The sequence below is a fragment of the Stegastes partitus genome, unplaced genomic scaffold, assembly GCF_000690725.1.
Source record: "Stegastes partitus isolate 25-593 unplaced genomic scaffold, Stegastes_partitus-1.0.2 Scaffold16, whole genome shotgun sequence".
NCBI lineage: Eukaryota > Metazoa > Chordata > Actinopteri > Pomacentridae > Stegastes > Stegastes partitus.
The window spans coordinates 1,296,573-1,320,066 of record NW_007577747.1 but is presented as its reverse complement, the minus strand read 5'-3'; the positions used below and the strand labels follow the sequence as shown (position 1 = coordinate 1,320,066).

The 23,494-nt window shown below is 42.7% G+C and overlaps 1 protein-coding gene across 1 annotated transcript in view; it reads right to left on the bottom strand.

Moving 5' to 3' along the window:
* The window catches only part of fat4 (FAT atypical cadherin 4), a 122,194-nt gene that overhangs the window by 19,939 nt on the left and 78,761 nt on the right, over window positions 1-23,494 (bottom strand). Inside the window, exons 7-10 of the mRNA XM_008291166.1 lie at window positions 11,409-11,589; window positions 7,812-8,062; window positions 2,748-7,097; window positions 214-318 (exon numbers count right to left, since the gene is read on the bottom strand). Coding sequence (XP_008289388.1) covers window positions 214-318; window positions 2,748-7,097; window positions 7,812-8,062; window positions 11,409-11,589 — 4,887 coding nt within the window. The remainder of the gene's footprint in view (window positions 1-213; window positions 319-2,747; window positions 7,098-7,811; window positions 8,063-11,408; window positions 11,590-23,494) is intronic.

Sequence of the window (23,494 nt, the reverse complement as noted above, 5' to 3'; positions counted from 1 at the left end):
TACAAAACGTCTCCTTTTTGCTCAAATTGGAGGCTTTTTTATGGGAGCATGAGAAATGGAGACAAAATGAAATGACAGCATCCACATTTGTTTAAGAAATCACGGATTAAGACTGGAATAACTGCCTTTTCTTCACGTCTGAAAATTGTCCATCTTGCTTTTCAATTTACCGGGGTTCGGTACTAACGCTCACAGTTTCCTACGATTACTTACCAAATGGACAATGACAGTAATATCCATCCACCCGATTCTGACAGGAACCGCCATTAAAACATGGGTTACACTCACAGTGATTGATGATGGAATCACACGTTTTGCCTGGGTTCACAGAACAACACAAATTAAAATGGATGGGGTGGCAGACAACACAGGAAAGGCCCGAGGGGAACACAGTTCACTTTCCCCACAGGCCAAGTCATGCAGACCTTTCATCACTTCACAGCTGAGAAATGCACTGCAAAAAAAAAAAACGCTGAACCTTAAAATCTTATTTATGTTTAAGGAAGAGGCTCATCTGTTTTAGTGCAGCTTTGCTTATTTTAAAGACCCCCTCCGGTGAAAATAAAGTTTTCTACATTGTCAACACCTCCATAGGGAGCTTAATATATATGTGTGTGTGTAGCTCTATTGTATTGCATTTATCACCTCTTCCTATTTATAGTTTATTTGTTTTCTTCTTCTTCCTGTCAATTTTGTGCTCTTTCCTGTGTCTGTACTGCTGCAACCAGTGAGTTTCCCCATTGGAGGAGAAAAATAAAGTGCAAACTTACCTAATATGAGCAAAACAACCAGTCAACACTGTAACAAACTATAGGTCGATCAAGATATTTCTTTTCAGGGCTGACACCAGTATTGATTATTAGTAATCAATAAGATCAATAACTAGTATTAGGAACCAATGCATATTTGCAGTAACATGTAACTCCAACATAAAGCTTGTTTGAAACAGAACTTTTTAACATTTATCCCTCAGTTCTGATTGGCTCTTACTCATGAGATGTAGCCAATCGTATGCTGTGAGCCAAAGTAGCACATTTTTAAATTAATTTGTTTTTAAAAAAAGCTAAATATTGCATCCAATTATCAGTTAATCTCTGTAACAAACTTATGGCGGTTCTTGTATCATTATTCTTCTTCAGAATCAGCTCTTCTGCTCCATCATGCATGGCTGAATTACTCTAGTATTACAACTTTTATGCATCATTATGTAGCGTACAGTGGTTTTACAGTGTTTGAGCAGAGTCGTAGATGAGCTAGTTGTGCACGAGCTGCTTTCAGTGGTGAAAACACAGCGAGGCAGGGACTTCATAGATCTGCACATTTTACAGGGCGCAACAGTGTAGAGTTACAGCTAAGCCACTCTAAGGCACGAGGGGATTATTTTCATTGAAAAACACTTCTAAATTTGCAACTTTGATACTCAGAGATGAGTTTTTATGGGTTGAATCATCCACCGGAGAAGGGCTTTAAGATTTCCTCAAATAATCGATGTTATTTTGGAATAAAGATCACTTGTCCAAGATGACATCATCTGATCCAAAACAACATCTTGAAACTTTCATAGGAAAAGAGAAATGATCTCATTCAATTGGCAGATTCTTCTCACTAAGAAAAATCAGATTTCCAAAATCACTGTAAGTTTTTTTTGTTATTTTTTTTGCAGTGGAAAAAGACAAACAATCGCAATGTACATGAATCGCTGACACATGTCCAGGCAAACACACTGAAAAGTATAACATCACGATAAGGAATGTGACACTGATAATAAAAATAATGTACTGGGGCAACAGAATAAATGATTCATGCATGGCACAATAGAAAAGACGGACAATGACCTTCTGAAAAATATATTTTATGCTGTAAATCCAGAGACAAGTTGCTTAATGGAGACAGATTCTGCTGCCAAAACCCAGTCGGCGAAAACAGGAAGTTGAGAGTTCACTGTGAGGGCATGCAAACTACTGTAAGTCAATAGGTGCATTTCTGCAGGAGGGTCGTTCATCTTGATGAAACCTAAAGATGTGTGGTCATTTTTTATCGTCATAATAAAAAGGGACACTAATGACTTGACTCGAGGCAAATCGCCTGCTACAGCCTGCTTTGAAAATCTCTTTCAGATGCTGCAGTCAGAGGCTGGACAGCACACAGAGTCCAAATGACTGTTTCAGTAATTCCACTTAAAATCCACTCCCCTTTTATCAAGGCTAATAATGTAGTGTATTCATTGCTTTTCCAAATTAAAAGGCCTGATTGGATCTTTTATAAAGATGCTCATTTGTCATACAACTCAAAGCACACAGCCAAATGAGAAATTCTTGATTAAGAAATCCCTGTGTATACAGTTGGATTAGAAATGTATCTGTGTGTGGTCACAGTTTCATGTGCATAAAAGCACACAATGAAACGTGATGCTTTGTGTGGAGTCTAGACTCAAGTCCTGACTAGGGTCAGCTTCGCATCATCCTTTTTATTAAAGCAAACATGGCAGGCTGATATGCATCACAGCTGATACCCCCCAACTAGTAGTCCAAAAACCAAACTGTTTTTGGCAGCCATGCTTGTATGCTATGGCTACAACACCTCTTGGAAACATTCAGAAGCAAATATTTGTATTGGACCTGCAGCCATGTGTGTGAGTAAATTATTGTGTGCGTGTATCTGAGTGTCCCCACATGTTTTTTTCCCCCAAGCCCAACATGGGCCACTGTGTTGTCAGACATAAAATGTGACTCCTGTGTGTGCAGTACCTGCAAAGCCGGATTTACAGAGACAGTTGAAGCCGCCGGGGAAGTTCTGGCACAGCGCCCCGTTTTTGCAGGGATTGGAAAGGCATTCGTTGACATCCCTCTCACAGGCCATCCCGGTGAAACCCTCAGGACAGGTGCAGGAGAAACCCCCCACCAGATTATGGCAGGTGCCGCCATTGTGGCAGGGCGATGGCTGGCACTCGTCGATGTCTGTCTCACACAGAGCTCCTGTGTATCCTGGCCTGCAGCTGCAGGCGTAGGGCTGCAGGGGGTGGTTGGAAACAAGGATCACTGGGACACTTTCCTCTGTCTTCATATCAGGCCCGACACTGAGACGCCGCTTGCAGCTGCCTCCATTCTGGCACGGGTTATGTGTGCAAGGATCATGGTCCACCGCATCTATTTGCACCCCGCTCTGTCTATATAAAATGTCTTTGATACTTTGGAAGAATGTGGCCACGCCGCTGGGGTTCACATATTGTCCGTGGCCCCGTTTCACAGCTGCCATCAGGAAAGTCTGATTGTTGAGCTCAAATGCTCCATAAAGCAGCACCCCTGTGCCTAGTCCTGCTAGCTGAGAGTTGGCAATGCGTAAGAAGCTGAGGTAGTGGTTTGTGAGGAAGCTTTTAACTCCCTCAGAGTGGAGGCGGATGAGTATGCTGTTGTCCACTGTGGCATTGGTGAAGCCCATGAAGAGGACTCTGGCCGTATTGCTGACTGAACCATGGACGCCATCGCTGCTGCGGATGGTTAGCTCAAAAGTTCCGTCTGTAGAGCGAGCTTTAGAGTTGAGGGTGCATGTTCCAGTTGGGATACTAAAGAGACCAGACGATGGAGGGATAAGGGAGCAGTGGAACCTATCCTGAATGTCAGGGTCTTGAGGTTTGACATCTCCCAAAGAACCACCAGGAAACATGTTCCCAAAGTAGTGGACAAAGATTTCCATGGACCTTGGTTCTGAGGGGTTGTCGTTCTGATCATTTACTTTGATTTGAATTGTTCCCGTGGAAGACATCTGAGGCACACCAGAGTCCTTTATCACAACAGAGAGGTAGAAGTCGCTAATCTGTTCTCTGTCAATCTCCCGACTGGTGGTTAACACTCCAGCTGGACTCAGACTGAAGTAGCTGTTGGCAGAACCAGAACTGAGGAGGCTGAACAAGAAAGGGCCTCGGTTAGGTGGTAGATCTGGATCAGACGCTGTCAGTGTTGTAACTCCAGTGCCGGCTCTCTGGTTCTCCATTACCTCAGCATAGGCAGTTGTCAAAGTTGGACCGTTGTCGTTGATATCTTCCAGATTCACGATCACAGTGGTGCTTCCGGTAGCAGGAGGCGTGCCAGTATCCACAGCAAGAACAGTCAGATTATACACAGGGGTTGTTTCTCTGTCCAGCTCTGCAGCCACAGACACTTGACCAGTTTTTGGGTTGATAGTAAAAACGTTTTTATCAAACTCAGGAGCGATTGAGTACGAAAATCTGCTCCAGCTTGGGACAGAGTCTGAGTCCTCAGCGCTCACGAAGGTAACCAGGCCACCGGGTGACAGACCTTCACTAACCTGCACATCATACAGTTCTTGGGTGAACACAGGTGGATCGTTGGCATCAAGAATAGTGATATTAACGAACACCTCATCAATATCTGCCCCACGAATGCTTCCTGCGTTCTTGGCTAACACCTTCAGTGAAATCTTTTCCTCTTTCTCACGGTCTAGAATACCTGTGACATAAATCTGGCCTGTTTTCTTGTTGATGCCAAAGCCCTTCTTTCTGCTCTTACCAAAAATGAGGTAGTAAACCACTCCATCATCTCCTTGGTCTCGATCACTGGCAAAAACTTCCCCAACCACTGTGCCTTTTGGAGCAGCTTCAGAGATTTCAAAGTAGTACTGTTTGGAGACAAAGCGGGGTACGTATTCATTGGCTCCCTTTAGCTGAATGTTGACGTTGGCGAAGCTGCAGCGCTCCTCGTCTGGGACATTGAAGGCCTTTGCTGTTAAATGGTAGACCTGTTTCGCCTCATAGTCCAAGAAGCCCTGGGTGGTGATGGTGCCCGTGTTCGGGTCAATAACAAAGAGGTCACTGTCTGATGACTGAATCACATAAGCCATGACTGCGTTAGGTCCTGAATCGAGGTCTACGGCGTTCAGTTTGACCACAGTGGTGCCACTGGGAACGTTCTCTTGCACAATGGGGAAGTACTCGTCGGGATCAAACACAGGAGGGTTGTCGTTCACATCAGTCACATGTATTGTGATGGAGACATAGCTTGTTTTTGCAATCCAACCACCATCAGTGGCTGAAACTCTAAGCTCGTGTTGTTGTTTCTCTTCAAAATCCAGAGGGTGAGCCAGGGATAACACTCCAGTTTTACTATTAAGTGCAAACAGACCCTTGTCGTTGCCTGAAGTAATATTGTATGTGATAAGGCCATTCATTTCTTTATCTTTGTCTCTGGCAGACAGCGTCCTTATCGCTGTGCCCACAGCAAGGCTTTCAGGTACAGTAGCTGAGATTTGGCTTTGTGAGAACTCAGGTGTGTGGTGGTTTTCCTCTGTGACCGCTATTCTCACTGACGTTCGAGCTGACAGAGGAGGATTTCCTCTGTCACTCGCAGCGATGTCGATGAGGAAAACTTTATTCATATCAGACGTAAGGGAGGAGGCAACAGTAATCCATCCACTTGTTTTATCCAGTTTGAATTTACTCGAGCTGTTTCCACCTGTTATTAAGTACTCAACTTCAGAATTAAGGCCAAAGTCTTTTTTATCATGAGCTACAACTCTAATAAGCCTGGTGCCAACCTTGACACTTTTAGTGACAGGAGTAAAGTAGCGAGACGAATCAAACTCAGGAGGATTATCATTACTGTCTACAATGTTCACAATCACTGTCGTCTCACTCATCAAAGGCTTGACTGCTCGGTCCGAGGCTGTGACAATAAAGCTGTGCCGATTTATATTTATACTACTAGCACCTGTTGAGTTCTGATATTTTAACTGCTGCTTCACAAATATCTCCCCGGAGCTGGCGTTAATTCGGAAATACTCCGACTGGGATCGAATGAAATAGAAAATTTTGCCATTGAAACCCTCGTCAGGATCAGCGGCGGACACCTGTGTGACCAGGGAGCCCACCTCTGTGAGCTCGGGATAGTCCAGATAGTAAGACGGCCGACTGAATCTGGGGGCATTATCGTTAATATCCGTTATGAATATGGTGACATCTGTGCTTACAGTCCAGCCAGAGTCATGGGCAGTCACTTTGACAATGTAGTGATCCGTGTCCTCTCTATTGAGTGGCCTGCTAATTGTTATGTCTCCTGTGTTTGGATTAATATTGAATGGAAGGCTGGTATCTGTAATCGAATACCGGCTAATGGCATTTGACCCAGCATCCTCATCTGTGGTGGTGACTCTGGTGACGGTGTAACCCACAGGGGCATTTTCCGCCACTGTAGCACTGAAGATCTTGGAAAACCTGGGGGCATTGTCATTCACATCCAGCACATTGATGAGCACTTTGACAGCTGTGCTTTTGGGTGGCAAACCCCGGTCAGTGGCTTTGACTTTCAAAGTGTACAGGGCCACCTTCTCGCGGTCCAGTGGCCTGGTGGTTCGTATTTCACCAGTGGCTCGATTGATGCTGAAACTGTTCTCTTTGTTGCCATCAATGATAGCATATTCCAGCTGTCCATTGGGGCCGCTGTCCAGATCAACAGCAGAGACCATCAGGACTCGCTGGGGTGAAAGATTCTCCAGTATTTCAGCATGGAAGGGATCCTTATCAAACACAGGGTGATTGTCATTCACATCCAGCACAGTTATTTCCACCTTCTCATAAGAGGAGTAAGGTGGGAATCCCTGATCTCTGGCCTCAATCCAGAGAACATACTTCTGAATGTGTTCATAATCCAGTGGATGTCTGATCGACAACTCGCCTGATAGCTGGTCTATATGGAAGGCGTTGTCCAGGTTGCCGCTGGCGATGTAATATGACAGCGGCCCACCCCTCATAGAAGATCCAGTCACTGTTGTAACAACATGGTTGTTGGGCTGGCTCTCAGGGAACGTGAACACATGCTCTTTCAGCTTGATGACAGGGAAGTTTCCTCCAGTAACAAAGCGGACAGTCACGGTGGTCGTATCCGTTTTGGGATTAGCTCCGCCGTCTTTTACTCGAACTGTCAGGGTTACTTCGGAACTTCCAGTAAGCTTCTCATTGGCAGTAATGGCGCCTCTGACCGGATCGATCTTGAACTTCTCAGCGTTGCGACCCATCAGGGAGTAGTGCAGCTGGGCGTTGGAGCCCGAGTCCTCATCAGTGACAGTCACAGCGAAGACCAGGGACCCTGAAGACACACGTGGGAATAAATTAGCTTTACCACACTTAATGAAAGCCATTCGTGTAATTTTGGACAAAAACACTTATAAGCAGACATAAAGATTTGAAAAAAAAGAGCTCAAATTCCAACTACAATTTCCAATTAGTAACCCTCTGAACACAAAAGCACACATTTATCAGAACCAGAAACGATAAAAACAGAAAGAGTCCTTAGAGTTTCAATTTTCCAATGGTGTGTGAATGTATCATGCACCATTGCAACCAAGAAACTATGACTGACTCAACAACAGCCATGCGCCACAATTAGTATTCGGCTGAACTGCAGGCTGTGGGAAATAAAACAAATGCAGCATGGCTTAAAATCAAACTTTTGCTTTTGTAGTTCCTTAAAGATTTATGACATTAGAGCTGTGTTACACTGCACAGAAGATAATTTTGAGTTGTTGTGCTGTTCCATAGAAGTGAAGGACTTTATATGGCAGTGAAAATTAGCCCACAGTGAGTAAAAATGTAATGAAGAAAAAAAAATGCAGAGAATTTAAAAGGCCAATTCCTATAATTTACATACATATACTTTATTCTTCAAGAAAAGAAAACTTGCTAAAAACCTGGGTAGTTAACTGTGGCCCGGCACCGACATTATATTTAACCCCCAGTGCAGTTAACAGAGAGAACAGGTGCGAGCCATGACACTGTCGTACATTTTAAGACATGTACGAACCTGCTGTAGTGGAGGCGGGAATGTGGGTGACATAGGGGTGGTGGTGGAAGCGTGGAGGGTTATCGTTGATGTCGGCGACCGTCACGGACACGGTGGCAGAGCTGGACAAACCCTCGGGCTGCCCTCCGTCTGTTGCCACAACCAGCAGCTGGTAATTGGCCCTGTCTTCTCGGTCCAGCAGGGAGCTGGTGATAATCTGTCCTGTAGCCGGGTTGATGGAGAACTGGCCGTGACCTCCGCTCAGGCTGTAGCTGCAGGAGAGAGAAGAAAAAAAAACAAAGGTCACATCTCAATGAAGGATAGGACTGCAACTAATTATTACATTATTTCATTGGTGACAATTTTTCATGATTAATCGATTTGAAAATAGTGAACAAAATGTTGATCAGGGTTTCTTAAAGGCCAAGATGACAAATATTAATCTGCTCCAAATGTCAAACATGTTCAGTTTATTGTCATAGAGAAGTAATGAATATCTATATTTTAAAAACCAGAACTGAATCATTTTTCTTAAAATAATTCTCAAACTGATTCAGTGATTATCAAAGCCATTGGCTATTAATTTGATATTTGACAACTAATTGAATCGTCAAAGCAGCTCTAATGGAAGTTTTGTGATATTTGATGAACAAACACTCTAATCAAGTCTGTATAGTAAAGTTAATTATAAAAATGTCTCCTGAACTGTTAAAATAAAATGATTAGCAATCTTCACTTCTAATTAGCATTACTGTTGTCTGACAGAAGGCCTGTTGCAAACTTATACCTGTCTTTTTCTGTAAAAAAAAAAAAATCAGCTTGTATTAGGAAAAATCTTCTATGACTTGCAATATTTATGTGACTTTAATGTTTAGAATCATGTAAAATGAGGCCTGATCTTAGTCCACTTATCTCTGAGTTACTTCTACTCAGTTGCTGTGGAGCTAATTCAGTTCCTGCATCATGAGCAGCTTCTATTACAATGACGTAACTGTGCTATTATAAGCGTCCGTAATGTAAATACTGAACATCAGGTGAGTCATTTCCCTTAAAACATCCTCTTCAAATCTGCTTCACTGCCACAGACTGCAGGAGCCTGTGCACAACTGGCACAGTGTGGTCCACAGAGGGCACTGTTTCAAGCTTTACAAAAACACGTTTAGGACACAAATATGCTCAGTAATAGTCACCATAATATACTGGGGGTGACATCAAACCAGTGAGTTAACTGATTGAGCTGTCCACCTTCATATTCTATCAAGCACAGCCTCAGTTTTCTGCTTCACTGCTCACAGAGTCTCTGAGGCTCAGGCTGAACTCCAGAGTCCTTCACTGGATTTATCTTACTCAATTAAATTATAGTTACCGTGGAACATTGTAATTATAAAAGAAAAAAAAGTTTAAAAGTCCAATAGTTATATAAATATATCGCATACAATCCAAACAGAACATAAATTAGACACGTACATAACATCACGTAACATAAAACTCATCAGCACCGAGAGGCTGCACTCTTCTGCTTTCAACCCAATATCATGTTTCTCTACGTATCTCACGAGTCTCCGGCAGGACCCAGACATAAATGTAAACTGACACATACATGTACACACCAGTGCATATTTTGAAAAGGCTTCTTGAAAAAAAAAAAAAAATCATCCCCCTCCAGAGAAGGGACGACAAATTGCAGAACAACGTGTGAACGCGGTGCGGACGAACGGCTTATTTAGACATCATCAACAACATAAACGCTCCACAGATGCTTGTGGTCAGAACACAATCCAGAGGCTAAGTCCAAGTTTGGGACTTTCATTTAATGGGCTGTGAGAATCTAAACTAATAACTGAAGGTAACCGGTTCTGGTCTCCATTAAGGGCCTCGAACCCCCCTGGAACCCCTGATGGGCACATCTTGTACTGTCATAGACAATTAACATCCTCATTACGGTGTTTTGGGAAACTGGAGCACGCTGCGGTACCCCCTAATGTGTACCCAGTGGGGTTACCGAGGAAAGAGGAGGGGCTGGACTTGAGTCAGCGTCCGGCTTGAGAGGGACCGGCCAGAAGCTCTTACACGCTCCCCCGCGGAGGGGGCTGAGAGTGTGAAAAAGCTGCTGTCCAGCTTGAAAATCGCAGCTCGAAACAATGACTTGGGGTGTTGACTAAAACTCTACGCCGTGCGACTGAACTCCTGTCATCGATTGCAACATCGGGCTGGAATTTCACAAAGCTGGTGATGAAGTAAAGTGTTTCAGTAAAGGCATGAGGCAAGCCAAATCCCAGTCTTGTATGGCCCTGAAAGGGAATTTTCACACCAAAGCAAACTCAAATTGACCCGATTACTCACTGCATATTTGAACGGTACAGAGCGACACAGATCTCCATGAGATTGTTAAAAAAATATATTTTATTTCTGCATTAATCTGTCGGTAATCTGTCAAAACAATCTACTGCTTCTTAAGCTTTTACTGTATTTTCTGCTTCCTCTGGTCATTTATATGAAATCTAAAGAGGAGATATCGATGCAGTTTTGTTAAAACTCTGGGGTTTTCTTTGTCTATTGTGGAAATTTTAAATGTGAACTATTTTAAGCTGAACTCATTATAACTTCTGTGAATATTTTTAAGGGTAATTATTTCATTATGAGACCCCCTTTTAACAGCATTCACTTTCAAATCAGTCTTTTCACCCAGAATAATTGAAGTAACTGGATGGGAGCCACCAAACCCATTTATCAGTCGGGTTAAAAGTGCTTTGCGGAGCAGCCAAGGTCTGCAAACACGTAAAGAGGTCAGGACGCACCAGGAGCCTGACGAGCCACAACGTCCACAGTTTGCCAAGTTGAGTTCGGTAAAAGTAAAAAGCAGCCTCCCAGTGAAGAATGTAAAGATGAAATTAGGACACAACAAATCATATTGTCACTCTTAATTCATGAACCTCCAGCAAATTTGGTTGGCATGATATGTATACATGGATTTTAATGGCAGAAATGACACTATTTTTTTCAGAATCATCTCATTTTCAACTTTCTAATGTTGTAAATATGTGCGACTTCCGGTTTTGTCAACAAAATCTAAGGTAAAAATGGGATATTTCATCAAAATCACTTTTCCTACATGTCGCATTTAAAAATCTGCCGGAAATAAACAGTTTGCAGTAAAAAGACTGTAAATTCACGACAAAAAAAAAATGCTGAACTGGGCTGAACTGCAGGCTGTGTTTACACAGAGCAGATAGAAGACAAATATGGAATAAAATTTTTAAAAATGTCAGTTGTAATTTGGAGTCACCGTTTGTTTCCAGTGTCAGTAACACATGTTGGCACTTAGGAAACATGCTACTTGCTGATTCATGTTTTTTATTTTTCCCATCTCTGGTAAATAATTCAAAAATCAAAGAAATTCAACTTTGTAATTTATATATTATACAAACGACATTTCTGAGTTCTCTCTGCTCCTAGTCATGGTTTTGCTGTGTCCATAGAGGTGCAGGACTTTATACTGCAGTAAATAAAGAACCCCAAAGAGAGTAAAAATGCAACAGGAGCAAAAAAAAAAACACCCAGAAACTGCTTGGAGTTCAGAGGGCAAACAAAAGGTTGTTCCATAATCAGTCCGTGTACCTTATGACACCGTTGACACCGACGTCTGCGTCCGAGCTGTTGACCAACAACACGTCCGTCCCCGTCGGGGCGTCCTCCGTGATGGTGGTGTGGAAGGTGGAGGAGGTGAAAACGGGGACGTTATCGTTGACGTCGTCCACCAGAACCGTCACCGTTCCCGTCCCGCTCAGCGACGGAGAACCTGGAGAGAGAAGAGGAGAAGAAACCGTGATGAGTGACAACAGCGGTTAATTTCTCCTTCAGCGTGCACCCCGAGGAGAAGTGAAATGAAAGGATCTCAGCGGTGAGGACAGAAGCAAGTCAAGTGACAGAATCATAAACTGTTGTTCGTGCCACAGCAAGCCAGTAAAGGGGACACATCTGAGCGCCATTAGGAATCCATTTTGACTTTTTAGTGATTTATTGTACATGACTTGTCATTTGAAGCAGCATCCACACTGAACCAATTCACTCTCTTAGCGAGAACTAAGCCGCAATATTCCTGCTGCATTTAATTCAAGCAAATGTCTCTGGCCGCCGCTTTCCGTCGGTTGTAATGTCACATCAACACACATCAGCGAAGAACACATCAAAGGGGCTCGATGTCTCTGAAACCCAATCTTTCAGGCGTCCTTCCTGAGGTCTTGGACACTCACAGATTTAATCTCCACAGTGAGGTATCTATTTTAAGGTGCACGGCACTGAGCGAGTTAGTCTGTGGAATTTGAGCGAGGAGAAGTGCTATTTTCAGCAAAAAATCCAACCGTTTTTCTCCCAGAGCGGGTGACGAAACGGGGCTCGCGGGGCCCCGGGGGGATGGATTTAAATCAATAGCAGATGAAAACGAGCTGCAATGCAGAAAACCTGAAGTGAAAAAAAAAAAAAAAAAGAGAGATTCAGACATCTGCCTCGCTTGAGCCGCCTTTTATAATCCTCCTCTAAACTGCCTGATCTATATTCCAAACATAAACACGAGTTCAGCCTCGTTACTGGAAGTCACAATATGGGATTTAGGGACATCTTTAAAGGCTTGAATGATTCACATTCGGTTTACAGTATAAACACTGTCAGGGCAGAGAGCACCTGAGGATTGACAACACCTGAGCCCTGAAAGCGGTGAGAGGCAGTTTCACAGAGCAGTCGTTCCCTCTTTGCAGCTCTGCAGCTATAATACACCCAAATAAAAACACACACAATCCCGAGCTTGTGTCTCCTGTCTCTGTGTACTCAGCTGTGGAAAACATCAGATGCTTGAACTTACATACTGTGGGGGCCGGGATTAATAAGAGATAATAAAAAACATTTGGATGGTGGCCACAAAAATTCTCTTTTAATGCTGCGCAAAATCAAAACAGAGAGAATCTGAGAAAAGAGGGTGCCGAGGGGAGGGATGGGGGGTCAGAGGGAAGGCTGGAGGGACCGTCAGCTGAGTGGATTATCTTATAAATATGAGAAAAGCAGGGCAACACACTTGTTCTAGTTTGCGCTCGTTCTTCTCATTTGGAAGGCAGATGAATTATCGTTGCCTCAGTAATCTCCTGAGATGATGCATGCAGATAAAATCACTCATTTCTGTCAAAGGAAAATTATATTGCGATATCCGACTGAAATGCACTGTTTTGGTGTTAGGTTTAGGTGTTTTATCCAAGATGTGGCCACGGCTTTGTAACCTCTGGGACTGAGAAATGAAGCCGACACAGATATGCCAAAAACTGCAGTTCCTTGAATCTCCACTTGAGGATGGCCCCAAAAACCACGTCAGTCCTCGCTAAAGTGCAAAACTGTACAGCAGAACTGGAGGGGATTTTTTACATAACGCTCCCATTTTTACATTGATTTAAGGATTGAAATTGTGCAGAATGAAGGGTGTGGCTGCGTCACCTCTTTGCACCATTTTAGGGGTCTACAGATGATTATTATGACTTTTTAAGCACAGACAGGTGAAGTGGGCAGCACAGAACATCTTGTTCCAACGCAATGTTCTGCTGGGACCCAACATTTATGTGGATGTTACTTTGACACGAACCACCTAAACGTTGATGCCGACCAAACAGCCTCCCAATATCTCCAACCTATACGATGTCAGAATGGTGGTTCTAATGTTGTGGCTGATCGGTGTAGCATCATCACGTCCACGTCCTAAAGTTAAGTTTGTGAGCAGTAACCAAGCTAACTAATAGCATCCCTATCACCTTGAGCTGGAGGGCTAATTAACACATGCTAGCATGTAATAAAATGGTGAAACGCTAAACATTTTATCTGCTAAATGTCAGGATGCTAGCATTGTGCTAGCATTGCATTTTGAGCATGTTAGCATTGCTAATGTTAGCATTTAGCTCATAGCTGCATTCATTAAAAAAAAAAAGAAAAATTAGCAAAGGTTGTGCTCTGAAATATTGTCTTGATAGCGTCTTACAAATCATCTAACAGTTGCAGAATTGTAATTTTAGTGTAAAAAATTAGGGTTAAAAATATAACATTGATTGTTGTTGTTGTATAGAATATATGTTATATTGATTTTTAAAAAAACATTTTAAAATGGGCTTTTACAAGATTGAATTTCCCTTCTGGGATAAAAAAAAAAGTATTTTTCATTTCATTTCATAACAAGACAGGTCAACTTTTGGTGCTTGTCATGGACACGTCTGAGTTGGTACCAAAACGAATTAGAAATCTGCATTTTACATACAGAATGTGTCACCAGTGCTGGACTGTCAACCCTCGTTCAAACTACCAAAGCGTCCCTGAGAAAGAAACAAAAGAAACGAAATCCCCCACAAGCTCCACAGCTGCTGTTAAGTTGCTGACACTCCACTCTGACCTGCCTGTGGGCTGCAAGGAAAAAGAGAATTTCCCCATGAACATCAACAAATTTGAGCATTATTGTGGGGTTTGGAGACCACCGCGGCTTGTTTCGGGAGGGCAGGGGATTCCTCACCAAATGAGATTTGAGATAGTTTACTGTAACATCACTTCACTGCCTGGCTTTATGATAATAAACAGACATCTGACCTTAAGCTTGTAATGCATCCAGGTTTTCTGGTCAGAACAGAAGTGGCTAACATGTGCATTTAGAATAAACAGAGCTGAATTCCAGAAGCAAAATAAATGACACAAACAGAGGTAACGGTAAACAATTTTTTATCCCAAAAGAGACCCAGAAACCATACAACACTAATCTTTAGTGACTCATTACCAACGTGAGTCATGCTCTGTGCTGTTCTAGCTCAGACTTCGCTGACTTGTTCAGACTCCTGTGTTTATAGCCAGATAGAGGCAATGTTGAATTTTGAGGTGATTATGTGTTTCCACCTTTACAAATATTTGTGATTATAAGATCCTGCGTGTAAACAAAATATTGTAAAGTCACTGGTGATTTACACACAGACATCTGACGGCAAATCCGGTGTCAAATGCAAAGAATTACCAGCAGCAGAACAATTCAAGCATTTCCTGTAAGTCTGTCCAGTCCGTACTGTATCATCACTGAGGTGTTACGTAATAAACGGCCAGAACATGTGGCTAAGAGCCCAAACAAATGCAGTCAGCAGGATTACTTAATCAACATCATACTTGACTGCAGCTTTCTAATCCTCCTACGCTCCGGCCTGCCGTGTCACCTGTGATTGAATTGACGTGAGTCATCACTCAGCCGGTTGTCGTGGCAACAGAGCGGCTGCCGCTCCTCCTCAGCTGATCCTCTTAATTGAGCAGCGATCCAAGTCAGCAAGGTGTCTGTATCGCTTTAAGTTAACCGGCGTGGAGATGCCGCCGCCGCCGCCGCTGCTGCTGCTGCTGCTGCCAGGCAAAGTGGGTTTGACAGTCAGCAACTTGCTAAGACTGTTGTTGATCAAAGATGTTCTGCGCAGGCTGGAGCTGCTGGGCTGATAAGTGGCTCTGAGAGCTAAGTGGCTTTGTCTACAAAAGCCATTAGGTCCCACCAAGAGACTGAGCGAACGAGGAAAATATTTGTTTTTGAGTATCGAGCCAGCTGCTGCATTTTTCTGAAGTAAAAACTGGCTTCTGCTACACAGTGAGCGCACTGGTTGCATTTCAATAGCATTGTTTCCCCACTAAGGGAGGAAGCAGGCCAAGCTACAAGGACTCTGTGTGTGTGTGTGTGTGTGTGTGTGTGTGTGTGCATTTGTGGAGCACACTGCCTGCCTTCCAGGCATTTCACTCTTGGTCAGGATGTGAAGTCACAACCTGTTTACTGCCTCAGGAAAGCGACCAGTCTTCTCGGCTGGGGCCTTTGACCTCCAACGTCTCTGTCGCCGAACCCATCGGGGGGCTCTGAGGCACAGACCTTCTACAGGTCCTCAGGGAACATCTCAATGATCTCTGACTTGTTTGATTTTTTTTTTATTATCATAAACTACATCAATTACTTTCTGAGATTTTTTATTTGTTATTTTTTTTAACTTGCCCTTCGACCTACTTTCAGTTGCTTTTTTCAAATTTTGAAATTTGAGGCAATGCTTGGATGACAAAATCAGAAACTATCAAAGACAAAAGCCTAAAAATGTCACTGCTATTTCTCATCATGCAAGCGATTCAGAATCTGCAATACTGACAAGTAGATTAAATAGTCTCTGAATATGGATGAGTTGAAATATGAAAAAAAAAAAATAGAAAAGTTCCATCTGTGTGCTCACGTTAACACAAAAACACTGACGATACAGAAGTCAACCAGTGATATTTCCTGAACCATAAGTCGCTGCATGTCACAGTAATATAATATAAAAGGGATGGAATACTTTCTGATATGAAATACTTATGAAAAGAAGTGGAACTTGTGCACCTGATTGAGCATAAGTTGTACCGTTAAAAACAAAAATATAGATAGATAGCCTGATCTGAGTAGAAGTTCTGGAGTTTGAAAATAGTTCTCCAATTATGAAAAGAAAAAAAAATAAAAATAAAAATTCAGTATGCAAAAAAAACATGCTTGAAGTTATCCTCAGAAGTATTTGAAACACCAAATTTCAGAAATATCTTAACAAATATCCACAATTCCTGCATTACATAAAAATAGACAAGCAGAGAATCCTCTAAAAAAATCTGATGATTGGACATAAATAAATAATAAAGACCTAAACTGCACTCAGGTCCAACCCAAAGCCCGCTGATGCTCCTCCGTGCGGACCTGAACCTGCGCTGACCTCGCCGTCGTCGGCAGCCTAAAACGCAGCATTTCCCACATGTTTCTCGGCGGATCGCTTCTCCCGGCATCATGCGCCTCTGTGCAGCCTCAGGACGTGCCTTCTTAGCCTCCTGGGGCTCCCCGATATCACATAACCCCTGGCAGCTGTTACCCCCCCCACCTCCAAACCTCCTCTTCAATGTGTAAATAGTTCAGCTCTATCTTGTTACATGGCGTGGGATGACAGATTTAGTCGAGGAACACTATATCTTGGTAGGTATGCAAATGTATGTAAATGACAGTTGTTTCAAATAGTTATGGTTAGGGCGAGACATTCTTCGGATTCACGCGACGGCGGCTGCGAAATAACGGGGTCAACATCGCAGCTGAGTATGTCGTCTGTTTCCGATTGTTAAATTTCCACTGAATGCAGTACCTGTAGCAGCAAGAAAAGCAACCCCAGAGCAAAATACAAAATAACCTCCATCCCCTTCTTCTTTTTATGGAGGGAGTGACTCAACGGCAGAGGAATGCTCTCCAAGAGTGCTTCGAAATGCCAGCATCTCCTCCAAACAGTCTTTGCTGGAATCTGGCAAAGCCCAGGGAAGAGTGTCAGGGTCAATGATTTAGACGACTGCAGCCGGAGCGGGTGTCACCTCGTGCACGGTAGGAATATGGCAGGGAAACACGGCCCAATCTGGCAACGCTCAATCTGGCCCACCGCTGTACGACAAATGACATCATTTTACCATGGAAAGAGAGCTGGTGGAAATTTGCAGTGGGAAGTCAGCTGCCTACCGGTGGCTGCCATGCACTGTGGTTAGACAACTATTTTTCCACTGGCGAATCCAGTCCCCAGACCCTTTATTCTTTTTCTTTTTGCAGTAGTTCTTAGCATAAATTTTGCACTTTTTATAGGGCGGCATGAACCACAGCCTGCTTTTTTTTTTTTTTATGTCCGTTGCACTGGAAAACATTTAAAGCTGCATCTATAATGTGATTAAACAAATCCATCCAGTAAAACGTTCATCAACATAAAAACAATGCAGATTTAACCCCTTAAACCCCCACGCAGTTTCTGGACATACTTTGGGGTTTTGCTTCAGTATAAAGTCCTGCACCTCTGTGAAAACAGCACAACCATATCTAGAGGTATTATCAACGCAATTATGACAAAAAAAACTCTCAACATCTACATCATTTCCCCCCAGATGTGACCAATTCTGGGTGATTTCTACATAATATGAATATTTTCCTACTAGTTTCAATTTGTTTCCCTGCTTGCCTCTTATGAACTTCTAACAGCTTGTAGTTCAGTCCAAAAACTTTGGCTGAAATTGTTTGTCACATGACTGTTGGTTGCAGCTGAGCCACGAATATATTTGTGGCTGAACAGTAGGGTGCACACTTTTTAGATTTTTTACAGAATTTAGCCAGGGCAAACAATATATTTTTTGCATTTTTATTTTTATTTTTTTTTAATTGGGCGTTTTGGATTGAGTTGTTTTTGATGAAACAGCACAACTTCCAGCTTAGATTTGGTCAAATTTTCCAAAGGAGCAGCACGTCATCAATGAGTAGTTCAACGACCACCTCAAAGCCGATAATTCAGCAGTTCTCTCTGTTTTCACAGACTTTAAACATGCCTTCCAAACTCGCTGGCTGGTTTTGCGGTTCAGAAATATAAAAACATGTTTGAGTTGAGGACTGCAACTGCTTTCTTTGTCGATTAATCTGTTGACTGTCTTCTGATCAGTTGTTCAGTGTAAAAAGGGCAGAAATTAGTGATTCATGCAGGGAGGGTGACATCAACCCACAGATTTTCAGTTTACTGTTAAATAGTCACAATTTTGAAGCTGAAATCAGATCATTTTGACTTTTTGTATATAAAATAAAAACCCTCAGACTGTTTAACTGATGGTCAAAGTACTTGGCATTTAATTCAATAGCTGGAAAACGGATGGATTAATCATTGCAGCTCTATTCCAGTTACTGCTCATGCATGTCCATCAGAGGAGTGTGAGAAACTCAGATGTTTGCATTCTTGTTGCCGCTACGCCTGAACAGCTATAATTTGTAGATCGCTTGTTGACCCAAACAGATAATGCGTTGAAGGCACTACCTTCTGTCTGGAGTTTGTGTCATGAGCATAATCTTATTTCAGAGGTTAATCTCAGGTCACTTCGGAAAGCAAACCGCCACGACCCGACACTGCTCTCCTGGTGATTACACCCTCACATCTTTGGTATTTACCTCTTGCCAAGAACTTATCAACACCATTCCTCAAATCTCACAACTCTTGGATCTCTGTGCGCTTTTAGACGAGTCATTTTTCTGTGGCTAGAAAAAAAGTTTGCAACTGCCACTCATCAGCCGAGTGCATGTATGAATGTAGTTTTGATCCGTGTTCATCTTGCGCACAAGGAAACAGGGTTTGGGTCCAGAGAAGCATGCTCCCTCAATCAGTAAAGAAAACAGTGGACTTTGTGGTACCATGTTTCCATGAGGCGGTTTTTGCTGGTGCTGGAGTCACTAAGCTCTGAGGTGGTATGGAAGCTAAACCCTTGTGATAACCTCGTCTCCGAGAGCGAGGGTTTTCTCCAAGGGAAGACATCAGCCTGATGGTATTCAGATAACTGTTTTCATCCTGCGAGCAGACACTACGGGATAAAGGAGAAAGAGACACTGGCGTCAGTGCACCTCGCTTCACACAAAGCAACTCAATCCGTCGGGGAGCTCAAAGCGCTCGAGCCACATGAGGATTCCTCCCTGCTTTAATTGAATCTAGAAACACCATTACCATTTAATTAAATGCAGCACATTCCCCTCAGATCTAGGAATGACACAGTTGGGGCAGTGACAACCAAAACAGAGTTCTCTGTTTGATATTTCACAATAATCCCAGAGAACTTAAAGTGGTTGTTAAACTGGCAGTGGGAATGACATTCAATTCTGTCACCTAATATTTCACTGCTGCATCTGAGATCACATCTAAGGGCTTTGTTTCAGTGTGGATCACGTTCGGAGAGAATGGGAGACCCCAGAATAACCCCACAGAAACGGCGTCCAAAATAACAAGCTTTCAGAAACCCTGAGACTAAAGTAGACCAGCTGACCATCTGTTGCCTCGTCTTCCATCGAAAAGATCCACAGACAGTTTTCTCTGTAAGCCTCTCAACCCGCAAAGCATTGTCTAGCATAAACATATGGCAGGGTCTAAGCACCTTATCAGTGTACATTACCACCGGACAAATCACATTAACCTCCAAGAAGGTGCCGTGGCCATACTCTCTGAGCCGGAGGGGGCACAAATACATGTGTTAATAATGATTAAGCTATCTGTTTTCTTGATTCTGCAGCTGCTACGAGGGTGCGCACTGCTGCGAGAGCCTCACGGGGGGGTTGATTTGAAGGAAACAGCAGCACCCACCTCCTGGGAAAGGCTGCGCGTCGCCATGAGTTGCTCAGTTTAAGCCGCGCTAAGAAGCAGGTTTGAGTGTCTCTGCTGGCACAAGAGATAATCTCCTCCTTCAATATATGACTGACTGATGTTTTATCAGAAATAGAACGGAGCTAAGCTTCACACAGGAAGGATAAAGCCGGGTGTCCAAACAACCAGGTTCATTAAACCGGGAAGTCCAGGACAGGTTGACTTAGGGAAGACGGATGAATGTGTAAATTTATGAGACGGCCCATCTGTAGCCTGAAGCTTAAGGCTAAACGGTTAATTACGGTTTATGGACTGCGGCTAGATTGTGCTCTTAAGGGACAGCGTAAATAAAACACATCATTACTCAGGGGGGAGAGAATTGGCCGCCAACGAGGCAAAATTGACATTTTTCTGCCTCTGAGAACCTGTTGCTTTGCGACAAAGCTTCTTTTAATGCAGCCCTGTCCAACACCCATGAAAGGCCTCGTGGAGCTGAGTGCAGGGTGCGAGCTGTCCCACTGCACAGTTTGCCAAACATAACAGAGTAAACAGAGGTTTTCTCACAGTTAACAAGCAACAGAGTGAAAGGGATATCTCAGCAGAGCACTCAAAGCTGCTACCCGGCATAAAAGGGGGGGATAGAATATTCCTAATAATATGGCAATCTCGGAGGCATTCATCAAATTAAACCTAAAATGTTATACAGCTCAGCAGTTATTTATGGAGTGCTGCGTTCGAATGCTTTTGCATAATTTCTTCCCCATATGTTACAGATAGGGTTTGGCGGTCTGCAGGCAGGCAAAGAAAGCATATCGACGGACACAAAGTGCAGCTTTTTTCTCATATTTTAGGGCTTGTGGTGAAATTTAATGAAGTGATTTGCCTTTTGTGTTTTTATTACAGTGGCGCTTTTATTTGCTGTGTTGCTGGATATTTGGAAATCCCAATTTAGCTCTGCAGACCATACAGTGACTGTTTTTCATTTCACGGTGACACAGCAATACCAACAGATCATAACCAGTGTGAGAGGTGGAAAACTTATAGTGGCTGCATGACTTGCTCATAACACAACTCTATAATGTTCATACATGGGCCGTATAAAGTTGAAATATGACTTTGGAAAAGTGTTTAAGAGCGAAAGCATGCGTAGTTATTCACACGCATGTTACAGTTATTGAGACAGACGAGTCAGAAACAGCTACGGCTAGTTTTGACACAATTAGTTTTGTGAGAACGCGATGTGCTAACCAGTGTGTGAAGAGAAACAGGGTGAATAAACAACATTAAAACGTGGACTTTTTTTTTTTTTTTTTTTGCCAGGCTATAACACTAATCATGCAACCCACACCACCTTTTTAATAACCCCCGTCACTTACCAGAGCTATTTACAAAAACATTCAGATCCAGCAATTGTTACAGGGTGTACCAGGGAGTGGAAAAGAGAAAACAGGCGATCGGAAAAAAGCTCTGCAAGACCACATTGTTACTGCACTGAAGTTTTTTTAAGAGCTGATCCAGAATGTTACTGCTCTGTTAAAGTTCATTTGAGGAACCTGATATTTTATTTGGCGAAGTCTTGTGTTGCCACTAGACTGCAGACTGGTTGAAACCTTCAGAAATGGACCCCATTAAAGATTTATAGTGGCAGGCTTTGGACAGTGATCTAGCAATGCCTCTGCCACGTTTTAGCACCGCGTTATCAGTGTTCGCACAGGACTTCATTTCCTCTGTTTGCCCAGTATGACAGAGAAAGATATATACGCCGGGATTAAATCGTCTTTGTTGTTCTTTTTCAAAGCCCGCTGACAGCCTGGAGATTGACAGACCGTTCTTCAGCTAATCAAGTCAGGGGAAAACAACTCAAGAAGACTGGAGGGTTTACACACCAGATTCATGGGAGCCATTTACGACTATAAAGGATCCTGTTCTTAAATAGGGATGGTCATTAAAATTCTTTATCTGCTAAGCGGTCGTTTAGACCCCCAAAACTTCCCCTCACCCACCAGCCAAAAGGCCATATACAAACAGTGCGGCACTATGGAGCGATGTGAAAGACATGGGATTTCTATGCAACCGTATCTGCCATAATAGGCATGGGCCAAGGGATTTACTGTGCCTTCTCTTTAATAAATGTGGTCAAACGCTGTGCATGTCAATGCGCCCCGAGGATGCTCTCACCACCACACGCAGACTTGGACAAACTCGGAGGCAACTTGCACGGAACACAAATACAAAAATATAAATATAGATAAACATGAGCAGAAAACGACGTCCACATGATGTCAATTTCCCATTAATTTTGGCTATTTTTATCACTTTTTAACACTTTTATCCTGATTAATTGAACGATTCATAAAACATGTTGAAACTGAGGGACGTTTTCGGGAGCCATCTTTCCTCCAACGTGTCAGAACCTAAGACAAGCACCAGCAACATGATATCAAGGAATAAAAAAAACTAAATTACATCAGCACAGACTAACTCCCACAGAGAACAGATAATTATATGATATTGAAAGTCTCTCTCTGGTCACTGAATAAACCTATAAAAACCCATCTCTGTGTTTCAAAGTTACATATTTATATGTGTTTTCCATAAAAATAATCCCTTCCTTCCTTAAAACAGCTTAGCTGTAACTTTACACTGTAGCTACTGTAAAACTACTCCACGCCACAAGTTGTAATAGAGTAATTCAGCCTCGCATATCTGAAACAAAAACAGATTATAAAGAACAATAATGACACAGAAAGCCCCATCCTCGGAGGTGGCAGCTTATTTCTCTAATGATGTGTCTTATAGAAAACGCTGTTGTTAACAAGGTAACTTGATTTTCACCAGAGGAGGTCTTTAAGGATTTACAAAATGAGCTAAAACTGATAGAGCTCTTTCTTCTAACGTCATTCAAGAGGTCAAGAACCAGGAGAGACACTTGCAACATGAAATTAGGAAATAAAAACAAAACAAAAAACAAATCCCATCAGCACAGACTAACCCCTACAGAGGAGACGTGTTCTTAAATATTGCAATAACAAACATCTAATGAATGACTCGAGGAATCTTATCTGCACCACAGATAACACCCGACCCCTCCAAGTCATTATGATTTTGGCGGGTTGATGTTTGCTGGGAAGCTGTTTCACAGTCAGATATCGGTATTAAAAAAAAAGCAAAGCTTCTGGCTGCATTATTTGCTCACATAGGCTACAGTTTATATATAAAAAGGTGGACCCAGTGTTTTCCTGTGATTAAGGTGAAGTTTACAAAATGGAGAGAACGATATGTCTGTAGGAAGCTGTTTGGTGCTTTTACAAGATTCATCAGATTCAAAAACCCAAACCCGACGAGCTACCCTGTGCATAAAGGTCTGTTGTCTTTAACCACGGATAGCTACTTAAGGACCCAGAGAAACAGCGAATCAAAATATAATGTCGATATGGTTGTATGTTTTTTTTTTTTTATATGACATTAGAAATTAAGCAGTCAACACAATGGTTGAGTGTTTCCACATCAGACCTCCAGGTTAATTATCATGAA